The sequence below is a fragment of the Heterostelium album genome, assembly GCF_000004825.1.
Source record: "Heterostelium album PN500 unplaced genomic scaffold PPL_scaffold9, whole genome shotgun sequence".
NCBI lineage: Eukaryota > Evosea > Eumycetozoa > Acytosteliales > Acytosteliaceae > Heterostelium > Heterostelium album.
In genome coordinates this window covers 964,382-977,889 of record NW_008805071.1, presented here as the reverse complement: position 1 = coordinate 977,889, position 13,508 = coordinate 964,382, and the positions used below count along the sequence as shown (strand labels likewise).

At 31.0% G+C, this 13,508-nt stretch overlaps 8 protein-coding genes across 8 annotated transcripts; 4 read left to right on the top strand and 4 right to left on the bottom strand.

Annotated features, from left to right (window-relative positions):
* Positions 1-42: 42 nt before the first annotated feature.
* PPL_08909 (uncharacterized protein) lies at positions 43-394 on the bottom strand (the record flags this gene model as incomplete). Its single annotated transcript, XM_020579708.1, has 2 exons — positions 43-196; positions 270-394. 2 exons carry the CDS (start codon positions 392-394, stop codon positions 43-45), a joined length of 279 nt encoding a protein of 92 aa, XP_020430383.1.
* Positions 395-820: 426 nt separating this feature from the next.
* Positions 821-1,329, top strand: PPL_08908 (uncharacterized protein; the record flags this gene model as incomplete). The annotated part of the gene is made up of 3 exons (XM_020579707.1): positions 821-920; positions 1,010-1,097; positions 1,173-1,329. The coding sequence occupies 3 exons, from the start codon at positions 821-823 to the stop codon at positions 1,327-1,329; spliced, it is 345 nt and encodes a 114-aa protein (XP_020430382.1).
* Positions 1,330-2,263: 934 nt separating this feature from the next.
* On the top strand, positions 2,264-3,820 carry PPL_08907 (uncharacterized protein; the record flags this gene model as incomplete). Its single annotated transcript, XM_020579706.1, has 1 exon — positions 2,264-3,820. The coding sequence occupies one exon, from the start codon at positions 2,264-2,266 to the stop codon at positions 3,818-3,820; it is 1,557 nt and encodes a 518-aa protein (XP_020430381.1).
* An 814-nt stretch (positions 3,821-4,634) lies between these two features.
* PPL_08906 (uncharacterized protein) lies at positions 4,635-4,939 on the bottom strand (the record flags this gene model as incomplete). Its single annotated transcript, XM_020579705.1, has 2 exons — positions 4,635-4,746; positions 4,842-4,939. 2 exons carry the CDS (start codon positions 4,937-4,939, stop codon positions 4,635-4,637), a joined length of 210 nt encoding a protein of 69 aa, XP_020430380.1.
* Positions 4,940-5,128: 189 nt separating this feature from the next.
* Positions 5,129-6,139, top strand: PPL_08905 (uncharacterized protein; the record flags this gene model as incomplete). Its single annotated transcript, XM_020579704.1, has 3 exons — positions 5,129-5,298; positions 5,366-5,703; positions 6,132-6,139. 3 exons carry the CDS (start codon positions 5,129-5,131, stop codon positions 6,137-6,139), a joined length of 516 nt encoding a protein of 171 aa, XP_020430379.1.
* A 213-nt stretch (positions 6,140-6,352) lies between these two features.
* PPL_08904 (uncharacterized protein) lies at positions 6,353-7,083 on the top strand (the record flags this gene model as incomplete). The annotated part of the gene is made up of 2 exons (XM_020579703.1): positions 6,353-6,833; positions 6,941-7,083. 2 exons carry the CDS (start codon positions 6,353-6,355, stop codon positions 7,081-7,083), a joined length of 624 nt encoding a protein of 207 aa, XP_020430378.1.
* A 386-nt stretch (positions 7,084-7,469) lies between these two features.
* On the bottom strand, positions 7,470-10,785 carry PPL_08903 (uncharacterized protein; the record flags this gene model as incomplete). The annotated part of the gene is made up of 3 exons (XM_020579702.1): positions 7,470-8,613; positions 8,685-10,410; positions 10,509-10,785. 3 exons carry the CDS (start codon positions 10,783-10,785, stop codon positions 7,470-7,472), a joined length of 3,147 nt encoding a protein of 1,048 aa, XP_020430377.1.
* Positions 10,786-11,381: 596 nt separating this feature from the next.
* On the bottom strand, positions 11,382-13,228 carry PPL_08902 (uncharacterized protein; the record flags this gene model as incomplete). Its single annotated transcript, XM_020579701.1, has 4 exons — positions 11,382-11,427; positions 11,643-11,873; positions 12,285-12,893; positions 13,203-13,228. The coding sequence occupies 4 exons, from the start codon at positions 13,226-13,228 to the stop codon at positions 11,382-11,384; spliced, it is 912 nt and encodes a 303-aa protein (XP_020430376.1).
* Between the last annotated feature and the right edge of the window lie 280 nt (positions 13,229-13,508).

Genomic DNA, 13,508 nt, shown 5'->3' with positions numbered 1-13,508 from the left:
ATTTATTGATCATAGGTGAAATGATGTATCATCTTGATTGATTTAGATATCAACAAAAGAATAGGATGCAACTTTGACATCAACAGTACATTGATTGCAAGGGTAGCACCATGGGATACAGTACTGATCTACATCAGGTACCTTTCTTACTGGACACTCGGCATAGTTTACAGCCATATCACAAATTTCTTTGGTTCTAAATAAGACCATTAAAAAATGTTAGCATTTTTATTTTAAATTGATAAAATGAACTTCATTTTTTTACATACTCGATGTTTGGTAGAATAACTTTGACACCATCGGTGCAAGTAAAACTACACTCGGGAACCGCTGAAACACTTGAAAGTGCAATTGCTAGAATTAAAGCCAAGAGGATAAAAATTTGAGATTTCATTGTACGTTATTTTATTTGTATAATTATTGTTGTATTTTTTTTTTTATGACTTTATAGGTCATCTTGTAATTTCTTATATAGAGATACTGAAAGAACGGAATGCATTTCTTTTACTTGTGTGTGTAAAGACTAAGAACATTGAAATGGAACGGAATAACTTTGATAATCTCAAAGTGTATGAAGTAAACACTAACCTTCAAGATATTTCTGTGTTTTTACTTTTTTTTTTGCTGAGCCAATTTTTTCAAGATTTTTAAAACAAAAATTTAGATTTTTAGCAAAATAAACTTTATTTGGAAAAAATGTTGAAACTAAAATAGTTAAAAAAAAGGGATTTTGTATCAACAAATTTTCTTTGATAAGCTTCTGTTCCATTTATATCAAAATTTAGTAAAAAAAGTTTTTTTTTTTTAGTATTAAACAAAAATGATACATCTTAGCTTTTATTCCGTTCCATATACTGTTCTTAATCCATATGCACAAAGAAATAGAGATGCATTCCGTTCTTTCAATATCTCTATAAATAGTAAAATGTTTGTGAATGAGTTATCAAACCATTTCAACCACAACAAACAATGAAATCTCAATATATTATTTTATTTGTTTTAATACTAGCAACCCTTACACTTTCAAGTGTTTCAGCGGTTCCTGAGTGTAGTTTTACTTGCACTGATGGTGTCAAAGTTATTCTTCCAAACATCGAGTATCTATAATTTCATTTTAAAAAAATAGTAAATTATAATAATATTAACTATTTTTTTTTTGTTTGATTAATTAGATCAAAGGATATTTGTGAGATGGCTATAAAATATGCATCTTGTCCAGTAAGAACATTACCAAATGTTGATAACCGTTGTATTCCCTGGTGTCCACCATGCAGAAACTGCCCTGTCAATGTTCAAATTGAATCTTTTTCATTTGCCCATAATTATTAAATTAAATAAGAAATTAAAATTTTTTTTTTATTATTTTCATTTTTGAAAATTTAACCTCAATCTTGAAGATTGATCTTATTTATCTAAATCTTGTATTACTTTCTGAAAAACCAAGTGCGATACAAATTTTAACCAGGATCCCGATTCAATTACACCAGGTGGATTTTAAATGAAAGATCTTTTCCAAAAATATCAATAAACGTACCATTTGTATATATATAATATTGACTGTGTTGCCAAAGAACCTGTGAGCGGTGTTCAATAATGAAACACTATACCTTGATCCAAAACTTGTTCACCAGTGTCACTTCTCCTAAGCAATATCAATGCCACTCATCAAGGTTATTCAATCAAGAACTTTTTCAACTATGAGAACTTATTTGATGAATTTGCATTCGATTTACCTGCGGATTGTGACAACATTGGTCCAAGTCAATCAATGATATCGACAGTGAACTCTTTGATTTGTTTAACAATCCAATTAAAAGAAAAAAGAAAGTTAGAATCTTTTAAAGAAGATTGATAAATAACTTATCGATTTATCACAAATAAAATACCTGTTGTCATTTCACCTTCTATAGAGATATGACAAACATCCCCTCCTCATTAACGTTACAAAGTATAGTTTTTTAATATTTTTGTTTTTAACTAGAGACATACATTACAAGTGAACAATCCAGAAAAATTTGATTGTCAAGATGTTTTTATGATCAAATAGATCTATGGTTACTTATTATGTAAAATGCGAAAAAAAAATTGAAAATCAAAATACTTGAGCAAGTTATATTGACAACTGTTTAGCACACTTTTGTTATGTGAATTTTTTAATTTAATTTTTAAAACTTTTTTTTTTTAGAATTATTTTTAATAAAAAAATGTTTCCTCATTAAGATCGGAAACAAAATTTTTTTATTATTATTAAATTATTTATAAAATGTCATTTCAAGACAACGATAATGATAGTAATAATAATAACAAATTGATACAATCGAAAATAATTCTTCAAAAAATCATTAGTCTATCAATTGGTTCATTAGATTTGGAGAGTGATTTCAGATTATGTGTCGATGATGTTTGCTACCAAACAAGAATAAAAAAACCTATTAAACTTGTATTGAACTATGTTTTGGTTTGTAAAGAATGGTTCAATATCATATCGAAAACAATTGCCACAGATTATCTGTTCAAAGACTCACGATACAACAAACAAGAACAATCACAACTTTTAAAGAAATCTATTGATTATCTTTCAAAGAGTCAATCGGTATTTCAGTTAAGCACAATCAAAAATTTATATTTATTGGATAGAGTTCAAATTGAAATAGATAAAGACTCAAATATCTGTGAGTATCTCTTAAAGTTTAGCAATCTAGAACGATTGTCAATCTTCACCAACAACATGAAATTGATTAAGGATATCATTCGTCTCAAACCTTCACTCAGAATTCATTTGTATATCGATAACTTTATATTCTATGTTGATTATACTGAAATAGAATCACTAGATCAAGACTATTCACAGTTGGAACAAGTAATAATGACTACAAGTGACCTGGCGGCCGATGGATCTTATGATCGTGGTTATAAGTTTGATTTCAGTCCGATCAAGAGATGGCGTGTCAACACTCTCTATTTCGAATATGATGGCGGTGGTCATAGCAGTGGAGCACTTCACATTCCTTATTCCAAACTTTTTAAAATCGATTCACTGATATCCATTACAATATGTGACGAGGATTATGTCGATATCAAAGAGTTAAAACTGATTGTTAACGATCATATTGAATCATTCAAAGCTTCATCGATTCTAAGTTTATTTGGAAAGGATGAGAATGATGATATTGGATATTGTAGTTGTACCTATGGTTCCGAAGATGATCATACCGAAATGATTGCAAACAACAACCAAACTGGTGAATGGTTAGAGTTTTGTCAAAGACTCTCCAACAATAAATCCTTGAAAACACTGTCATTGTCAAACTTTTGTTCGAATCACAAGATAAGTGATGAATCAACATTCAAATTAGTATCCCAAAGCTTTTCTCAATCATTATTGGTCAATACTACACTCTCTAATCTTGAAATATCATGTGATATTCTTGGTGAATCATTTTACTCTTTACTCTCTCACAATAATAATACAACGATAAACAAACTTATACTCTTAAATCTCAATGAACAACATCTTATGTGGACACTCGACATGTTGAAATCCAATAAACATATTAGAAAGTTAGATATTGAATCATATACCGATAAAATCGATTGGGGATACAAAGAAAACGAACAGATGAAAGAGCTAATTAAAGAGTTTATAACCACATTCAACAGCATATCATCAAAGTGTCATAAAATCATAGTACACACTTCTGGTCAAAAGATTACTTATGATTTCTTTAATGACTTACTAAATGACAAAGAAAACCTTGAACTTTGTCAGAAACATTGGAATACCGAAGGTTATAAATTAACAATAAAGAGAAAAATCTAAATATTTAACATCATTGTGTTTTACTTATTTTTGTAAAATATATCACCTTGTTTAAACCAATATATTGAAAGTTCTTTGTAATATGATAATCTAATCAGATTAATAAACTAATTTATATAATTTTTTGAAATAATTTAATTACCTAAATAAATTTTATATTGATACTGATGCTCTCGAAACTAAGAAAATATTTTTTTGGGTGATACAGACAGCTTACATTGATTCATCAATCTGTATCGATCCTTGGTATTGAATCAATACTCACAAGAAAGCAACTTAAACACATTCACCAACTATATCAAGTAATGATGTACCAGATATCAATATTTTGAAGCATTATAACCTGATAGACTAACTTATAATGACTGCATATTAATGTGATAATAAATATCAGTGTTGTTGAGTAGTGAATCAGTTGTTTATACCTATGTTTTGTTGTTTATTTTAACTCTAGATATATAATAATTTAATCACATTTAAATAATAATACATTATCATAGTACTATTTAAAGTATAACATGAATTCGTACTATATATCACACTAATATATAAATTTTTTGTGTGATAGAGATAATTTTTTTTTGTTAATTTGTTAATTTGAGCTTGATAATAGTATCAAAGAGTAGATATTCAATGTTTAGCATCGATTACTATTAAATTTATCATCAAAATACTTTAACATTAATATAATTGTTGATAGACGATTTCAATTATATATTTTTATAACAATCAATACAAATAAACTATAATTCTTTGTTTTTGTTTAAATCCTATCAGTTTTATTTAGAAGTAAAGGGAAATTTGATCATCACGCTTAGTTCTTCTTGGCGGCGGTCTTTTGCTTCTTCATTGGACCCATAACCTTTGATTTCTCATCGGAAGTTTGGAATCTACTGAACTTGGATGATGTGTCAATAAATTTCAAACTTTTGGGAACAAATATTGTTGTTTTGAATGATTATTAATGTTATTAGTTTATATGATCACTATATTTAAATAATAAACTTAATTTAATACTTACACAACCTTCTCGAGAGCTGGACGTGAGGTGGCGGCATGGAGTGACTTTCTGAGGGTCAAGACTATCTTACGTGGACCAATAACACAACCCTTGATCATGAGGAACTCGTGCTTGACAACACCGTAGTGGACGAAACCACCAATTGAGGTAATGGTCTTGTGGGTGATAAAGTATTCATCTCAAAACTTCACTCAGAATTCATTTTTAAATCGATGACTTCATATTCTATGTTGATTATACTGAAATAGAATCACTAGATTAAGACTATCATATTGGAACAAGTAATAATGGTTTTTGCAGCCTTCGATGTTGGTTGTACGGCTAGGCCTACTTCTCGTAGTTTCAAAAGACAGTATATGACGTTCAATGCGAACTGTGTAGAAGGAAAGATAAAGAGTTTACAGGCGTTGAAGACTGGATATATAGACTACATCAAAAAGATAAGAGAAAAAGCAAAGTTTAGATACAATAATGAAATGATGCTAAAAGATGAAGGAAAAGCATACTAAATAATAACTGTGAAGAGAACAACAACTAATAACCAAAACAACACGCAACAACAGAAAATTCAGACAACAACGAGAGCATTTGAGTTCTGGAGCCAACTCTGGAGACATATCCAACTACATTAAAAACAAGAAGAACTGGTCAGCTCCAGGCCCAAATGGAATTTGCAACTATTGGATTAAGAGGATTAAGAGATACCATGAGGACCTAGCTGAAGCCTTCAATGAGTACCTATACTTGGATATCATGGAGTTCCCTAAATGGTTCTGTGAAGGAATAACATACCGGATCCACAAGGGAGGTGACAAAGAGGACGAAGCCAACTACAGACCAATCACATGCATTAACAGCACATGTAAGATATTAACAGGAATAGTAGCCAAGCACCTCCACCAGCACACCAAAGTCAACAACCAACTGATGGAAGAAGTACAGAGAGGTGGATCAATTACATACTACAAATTCACAAGATAGACCTGAAAACCAGATCATGGAATTATTTGACTACAAACTCATATTCAGTATAGATGGAAAATGGCAAATAGACAAGGATGGAGAAACAATACTACACAATCACGATGGCAGCCCTACAATCACAAACCCCATTTCAGCTCCACTACGATTGTTTCGTTGTCATAGGCACTTTGAATTTTTACTATGATCAAAATGCACGTTTCAAAAGTTATCATTTTTTTACAATTTGTCGAGATTTTTACCACATTAAATTCAAAAATTCCAAAAAAAAAAAATTAATAATAATATTTAAGATTTAATTTAAGATAGTCAATTAATAGTTATTTATTATCGATTTGCAGATTTGATAGCAACAATAACAAATTGAAATTGAATTTTTAATAACAATAGTGAGCTCAAAAATGTATATAGAGAACAACACCCAATTGAATCAACAGCTAGAACCAAATTCTGAATCAAACACAGAGAAAACCTGGCAAGAAACTGGATAGCCCGATGAAGATTCATACGCGACATGTTGACCACCACCTATGGCTTGCACTGACAGAGAACATGAACACCCTGTCAGCAAAAGGAATCATGGGAAATGCCGTAACGATCCAAAGTGTAGAAAGTGTCATTCCGCAAGAGAGTCAATGGAGCACATTGTATCCTCATGCCACGCGATGAAACTATTATGTATAATACCAAGACACAACATTGTAGTGAAAGTGATACTCAAAGAGATGCTGAAGTTCCACAGAATACCTTACAAGCCAGGCGCAGTCTACCAGTCTGACACCATTGAGATCCTACATGAAGCCAGAATAGATAATGCACTGACCAAAACCAACAAACCAGATCTAATCGTTAAGAACCGAACCAATCAAAAATCATCGAAATATCATGAAAACAACATTGTTAAAAGAAGCCGAGATAAGATTGAAAAATACCAACCACTAGCAGCCGCACTTAAGAAGAGTAACCCAGACCACAATGTAGCAGTCATACCTATAATCATTGGTGCCTTTGGTACATACAACACAGAGACAACCAAAGAAGGTCAACCTACTGTCCACGACCTACCCTACTATCTAAAGCAGCTAGACATCAGAGACCACTCCTACACTTTAAATAAGATCATCCGATCCTCAATCACCGGAACAGCCAGCCTGATCAGCCACTGGCAAGGGTTAAAACTGTAAAATTCATATTAATGTCCAATAGAAGTCAACATACTAAAGCAACCAACTCTGTTTTAATTAAACACAAATTTAAATAAAATATGAACACTTTTAAAATAAAAATTAATCCTCAACATTGATTAGTATTCACATTATCACCCTATCACCTTAAATTCAAGATATACTTTTAATTACATTACAACCCTAGATATGTCAGTTTCAATCATATATTTTTATAACAATCAATACACTATTATTTTTTTGAAAAACAAAACAAAACTGGCTCCCAACAACTTTCGCCTGCACATTAATTTTAAAAAAAAGTAAAAATTAAAAATTAGTGGGGTTAATGTGATCTGAGTAGTTTTTTTTATTTTTTTCGATTTATGGTTACAAGCAAGAGCCAGTTTTGTTTTGTCATATCAACATTTAGTTTTCTTTGTAGGTAATAATATTATAATCAATTCAAAACAATTTGGTTTATTTAATATAAATCATCAATCTCTCTGAATTGATGAAGAGATGAATTACATCCGTATTTTTTGTGGGTTGATTTAATTAGATGCAAATATGTTTGTATTAAATCTAGAATATTCATATTCAATAATTGCTTTGATTGGAGATATATATCTTGTGCTAAACTAATAATTCCATTTCCATTGTGATAGGTGAAATGTAAAACTCTACAATCAAAGATTGCTTCCAAGAGTTGTGAAATGAATTGATTGTATTGATTATGCACTCCATGAGAAGTTAAGATAATCATTCTGAATGATGGAGAACTAATAATCAGAATAGGTCGAATTCCATTTTCAAATGAATTGATGATTACTGATTTAGTTTGAATACTATCTTTGAGTGATCTGAGTACACCGAACAATTCATCTTGATTTCTAACTTGAACCTCCTCTTCCTTAGAGTACTCAACATGGGTTGGTATCAAATTGTCACAACTTCCAAAGAAGTCCAACAATTGGGTGAGAGGAATTGTAGAATCACCGAGAGATACCATTGGTGAACCTTGTGGGAATTGCTTATCCATAATCGTAACTCTATTTGAACCCATCCAATCTGTAGTGTAGCTATTATCACTGAGATAGAGATGTGGTAATCTGTGTTTAATAGAGAGCTGAATGCATAACGCTATGATTTCCATTAATCTTTCACGTTTTCTGACAACATTGCATTCAGATTCCAAAAATCCATAAGATATTCTCAACATATGTGTCACTACAATACTGGATCTGGCATTCAGAATAATATCATTCTTTAGACTATCTGATGTCTTGATCAATGTACTACAAAAGTGATTGTTTTCATCTACCTCTATTCTGATCTTGATCAACTTTGATCCAGATTTGCAATTCCATGGAACCAACTTTGTTCTATCTAAAGATATCTTGAATGACAGTGTGAACTCTGATCTCTTTAAACTAGAATCAGATATTTTCTCCTCGATAGCTAACTTGAAATAGTCATAGGTTGGGTCAACTGATAAATGTAAAAAATGAATTGCACCCATTACAAATTGCTCATATCGAAGTCCTCTTGTGATGCAGCCTGGGCATGGATATGGTAACTTAGAATTTGGATTGGGGTCTATATACGTGTGACCTTTTGGACAAGTTCTATTTGTTTAGAAAGATAATATTAATTAAAAAGATTTAATTATATAGTTAAAAAAATTTTGAAAACTTACATCTGAGCACATTCTTTGCATATTCTAGACAATAAATAATTGTTGTTGTTGGTACTCATTATCTTTTGACCAGAGGAAAGTTGTAAGTGACCACATTTTCCTTTGAATCCAAATATAATATCTTGTCCATCCTGACCTTCCTTCAACATAGAGATGATTTCACCTTTTACTTCATCGCCTGTCTCTGAGTATAGACCTTCAAGTTTCTTTAAAAGGATGAGATTATTTGAACAACCACTACATGAAGGAACGGTTCCATAGGCAAGTTCATAGAAATTGATTTCAAGTGGATGATTTGATGGACACTTAATCTTTCCAAAACCTGGGTGGTCTTTGTTAAACTTTGATTCTCGGATCTTGCCTTCCAAGTTTCTTTCGTCGAGAATATTCATTTGGAACCTATCAACCAACAATGGAAGATTTTGAATGGCTAAAACTTGAAGATAATTGAGAGAGCAACAGGGAAGATGAAAAACTTCTTGTCCTTGATTAACCATCAAATTGTAGAGTTTTCTCAACTCTTCAAGTGAGTAAGGGGTTTGAATACCACATCTTGAGTGAACAAGAATGTAATGTCCATTTTGATCAACTCCTGACAAATTGAATTGGTCTGAACAATCGATATGGTCTAAAATGACTTCGGTGGAACACTTTCCATTCTGACAATCGCTACAGAGCATAGTTATTCTGCGACTCTCTCCTAAGTAAAGTAAGCATCGGTAGATGTACTTTAAAGTGTAAGGTATATCCTTTAAACAGCCATTACATGGGAGAACAATAGTATTGTTATAGACTGGATCATCCTGGATAGGTTGAAAAGGTTGGATTTGGGTCAAGTCAATAAGATTAACCTTTTCCCCAAAGTAATCCTCCATCAACTTGATTAGGAAATCTCTCTGGTAGCATTTGGGGCAAGAAGAGTTGGCAACCACCATTTGGCGAATTGATTCAAATCCATTTTGAACTAACTGTTCGAGTTCTCGGAAACAAATCGAATATTTGCAAGCTCCACAGCCATGATTGAACATGAACCCATAATTGAGTGTCTTAATATCCTTTTCTTCTATATCGTAGTTGTATCTCTCCATTTCTTCAAGAGTGAGTGTTGTGGGTGAAATTGTATTCACAAACTTTAAACAAATAGATATTTTTAATCGAGAGTAAATTGTTTTAAGGTTTCCACTATTGGAAGTTGTTGTGGTTGTTGTTGTGGTTGTGGTTGCTGTTGCTGTTGCTGTTGCTGTTGCTGTTGCTGTTGCTGTTGCTGTTGCTGTTGCTGTTGCTGTTGTTGTTGTTGTTGCTGTTGCTGTTGCTGTTGCTGTTAACTCTGGAAAGGTGGTTTCGAAAGAGCAACCAGTTCCAAAATCTCTACAACAAAAATGGCAGTATTTGGTGGTGTTGAGTAGATCGCCAATTGATTTATCTTTCCAATGAGTGAGAATATTTCCAATGGTCTTGAAGTCACCATGCGGTCTTCCATCTCTCTCGTGAATCTTTAGGCACCTTCCTGGTATGGAAACCTTGAAATTCTCAACCAATTTTGGATTCATATCCAATATTTCTCTAATGGACTTGAGAAAATATTCTTTAAATATTGATACACCATGAGTTACTATTATGTAATTATTGATATTCACTATTATTGCTATTGCTTTAGCTGAATATAAACTGATACTATTATTATTGGTCTGGTAATCTGATATATTAATAATACCGTCCATTTCTACTAATTTTTAAATTGAGTTAATATTATTTTGCATTTTATATAAGTATATATTAATTAATATTATAGTAAAACTTCAAACTTATTATTATTTTTCTTACCATCACATTGAAATTTGAAAATATTAGATGTAAACCTCACAGGATCCCAAACATTTTCCTCTGTCTTCACATACAATTTGAATCCATTTGGAGTAGATTGCTTTGATGGATTTGTTTCTCTATATCTTTCAATATCGATTTTGTACTCTCTGATAAATTTAATCATATCTTTATTACTCTTTTGATATGCTTTCTTAATTGAATTTTCCTTTTTAAAGTTATCTATTATTGCCATCAAATCTTTACTTTGAAGTTTATTAAGATTTGATTCTGACATGATTACTATTCTTATGATATCTAGTGATAATTAATTTCAAAAACAAATAATGTAAAAAAACTTAAAAATATTAAAGAAAACAATACAAGTGAATAGGTGAATAAGAATATTAATATTCGATAAGATAATTTGATATTAAAGACAACTTGGCTAATAATAACAATATTAAAAAAAAACAAATGAGAAATTATGATTTTGTTTAGGGTTGATGTAATGAAAGAGAATAAACTAAAAAAAGTTGAAAAAGGATAATGATAAATAGTAGGATACTAAGTTTTATAGTAAAATATATTAAATTATTAATTATTAAAAGGATAGTAGGAATTTATTAAAATAACAAATGCAAAGTGACTTTGAATATTATATTGAAAGATAGAATTTGATTTAAAGAAATATATTTATATAAGATAATGGATAGTTCTAGTATAATATAAAGATAACAAGTGTAATTGATAAACTTTAAAAATATATTTATTTGAAAAGATGAGAAGAAGTTTTGTTTGAAAAAAAAATAAAGAAAACTAGTGTTATAAAAGGAAAAAACAAAACAAAATAATTTATTAGAAATAGTGATAGTTGTTAATATAAAATAGCATTTAAGATAGATAAACGATGCTTGATGTGGATGAAACTAAAAGTGATCTTTATTTTATATATTCTATGACTCTAATGGTGTTTCGACAGTCAGTGATTGAGGTAGAATAAAGTTGACAAACTAGGATGTTGCTGGTATAGTAATTCCTAGATATTGAATCAGTAGTTCCAATTAATGCTCACCTCTAACCGACCACTCATCACCAGACCATTTAAGCGAAACAATAAACTATTCAATATTATTTTATATTAATTTAATTAACATCACGTTGACTTTATTTATATCACTAATTATTATAACATTATCTAACATTATTACTATATATGTCTTTATTACCAAGGCTAATTCTGTAAATAACATATGTATAATGCAAGATTTGTAGATTATTTCTATCAATGCAGAGTATAGTTGATCGTCTCTAGATTCTTTAAACACAAATGATTTTGCTACTTCCTCTGACATGATTAATTGTAAACTAGATACTGTTGATATGCTAATGTTTATGGTGTTGCATCTGTAATAATGATGTTTGCTATTCTACTTACTCGTATTGATCTACTATAGTTATTTTCATTTAATTGGATACCACCACTGACTGATCTTGTGCGTGTCAATTGATTATCGATGCTTTACATATTTTTCAGTTTGATAACCATAATCCAACCAATTGTGCTTGTAACCTCAATGTTTTTCGATGTCTTTTTAGCAAAACCCTCCAAGACATCTAGTCTGCTTTCCACTGTGAATTTTCATTTCATTTAAATTGACACATGTGCCAAGGAAATTGAATACTGGTGCCCATTGTTCAAGACCTGCTCCACCCGATTCTTATTCCAATCCGAATAATAAAATTCCATATATCTCGCTCCAACAGTGGGTCGTCTCTTTCTATGATCAAATTTACCAGCTACATTTAAACGATTTCTTTTGTATAACTTTACTACCACTACTATTGATCATGCTTAGTGTAACACCATTCATGTGCAAAGGTTCCACTGCTAACGGACATCTATTAACTATACTGATTACTTTTGAATCCACCAATTTACTGATTAACGACGACATAAAATTTTTATGTTTAAAAGTAGCTGGTGAATTTGATTTCTCTGGTATCACTTTAATATTACTATTATTATTATTGTTGATTATATTTAGTGTAACTCCATTTACACACCAATCTCTAACTTGTTGATTCTCTATCCAATCTACTTGTAAATGATTCCATTGACAATCACCACTTGCTTGATCTGGTGGTAATAATAGATCCATTATTAAACCATTCTGCCAATTCCTATCTTGAGAATCCAAATCTCCCATAACCAATTCTTCCTCTTGGTCCTCAGCGACCAACCTATCAAAGTAATCAATAAAGATACCATTCGATATCTCGACGTGGGGTCCCTCCTGCACATAATGTAGTTGTTTTGTTAGTGGCTCTCCTTCTCCATCTCCTCCTCTAATACCTTCACTTGCCTCTTGAACAGCTGGATAGTGATCACCAAAGAGGTCTTGACTAAGTTGTGATCACTTGATCTATATTACCACCGTGCCTGCACCATACACCTAAACCAGATAACCTTTGAACGCTAGAGCTGTCGCGAATGATTCTTTATCGGTTGCTCTTTGCTCCATTCCTTCATTGGAACATTCTGGTCTCGTTGTGGTGATTGAGAACTCTGTGAGGAGCCTTCTTTGAGCTCTCCTTTCTAGAAGGATTCTAAAGAAATGATCTATTTTTCTTTTTCTTCTTATAGGTCACTCTATCTGGATATTCAGAGAATCTTGTTGTTGATGCTAGACTAGCAATATATCAACCACGTACTAAATGAGACATACACGAATAATCATGCTTCACACTGATAATGGTATTTATTTTACTTTATTAATACTACAACAAATGTTTAAAATAAAAATTAACTATATATCTATAAAAATAATAAATTGATATGTAATGGCATTAAATATATAATAAATAAAAAAATAAAAAATATTGAATGGTGTGAAAGTGAGTAAATCACAATTTTTTTTTCTTTTGTGATAGTGCCGTATCGATCCAAGCCAAAAACAACAAAATAACTCCTACACTTGATCTAAACAACATTACACACATAGAATAAATAAAAGAGTT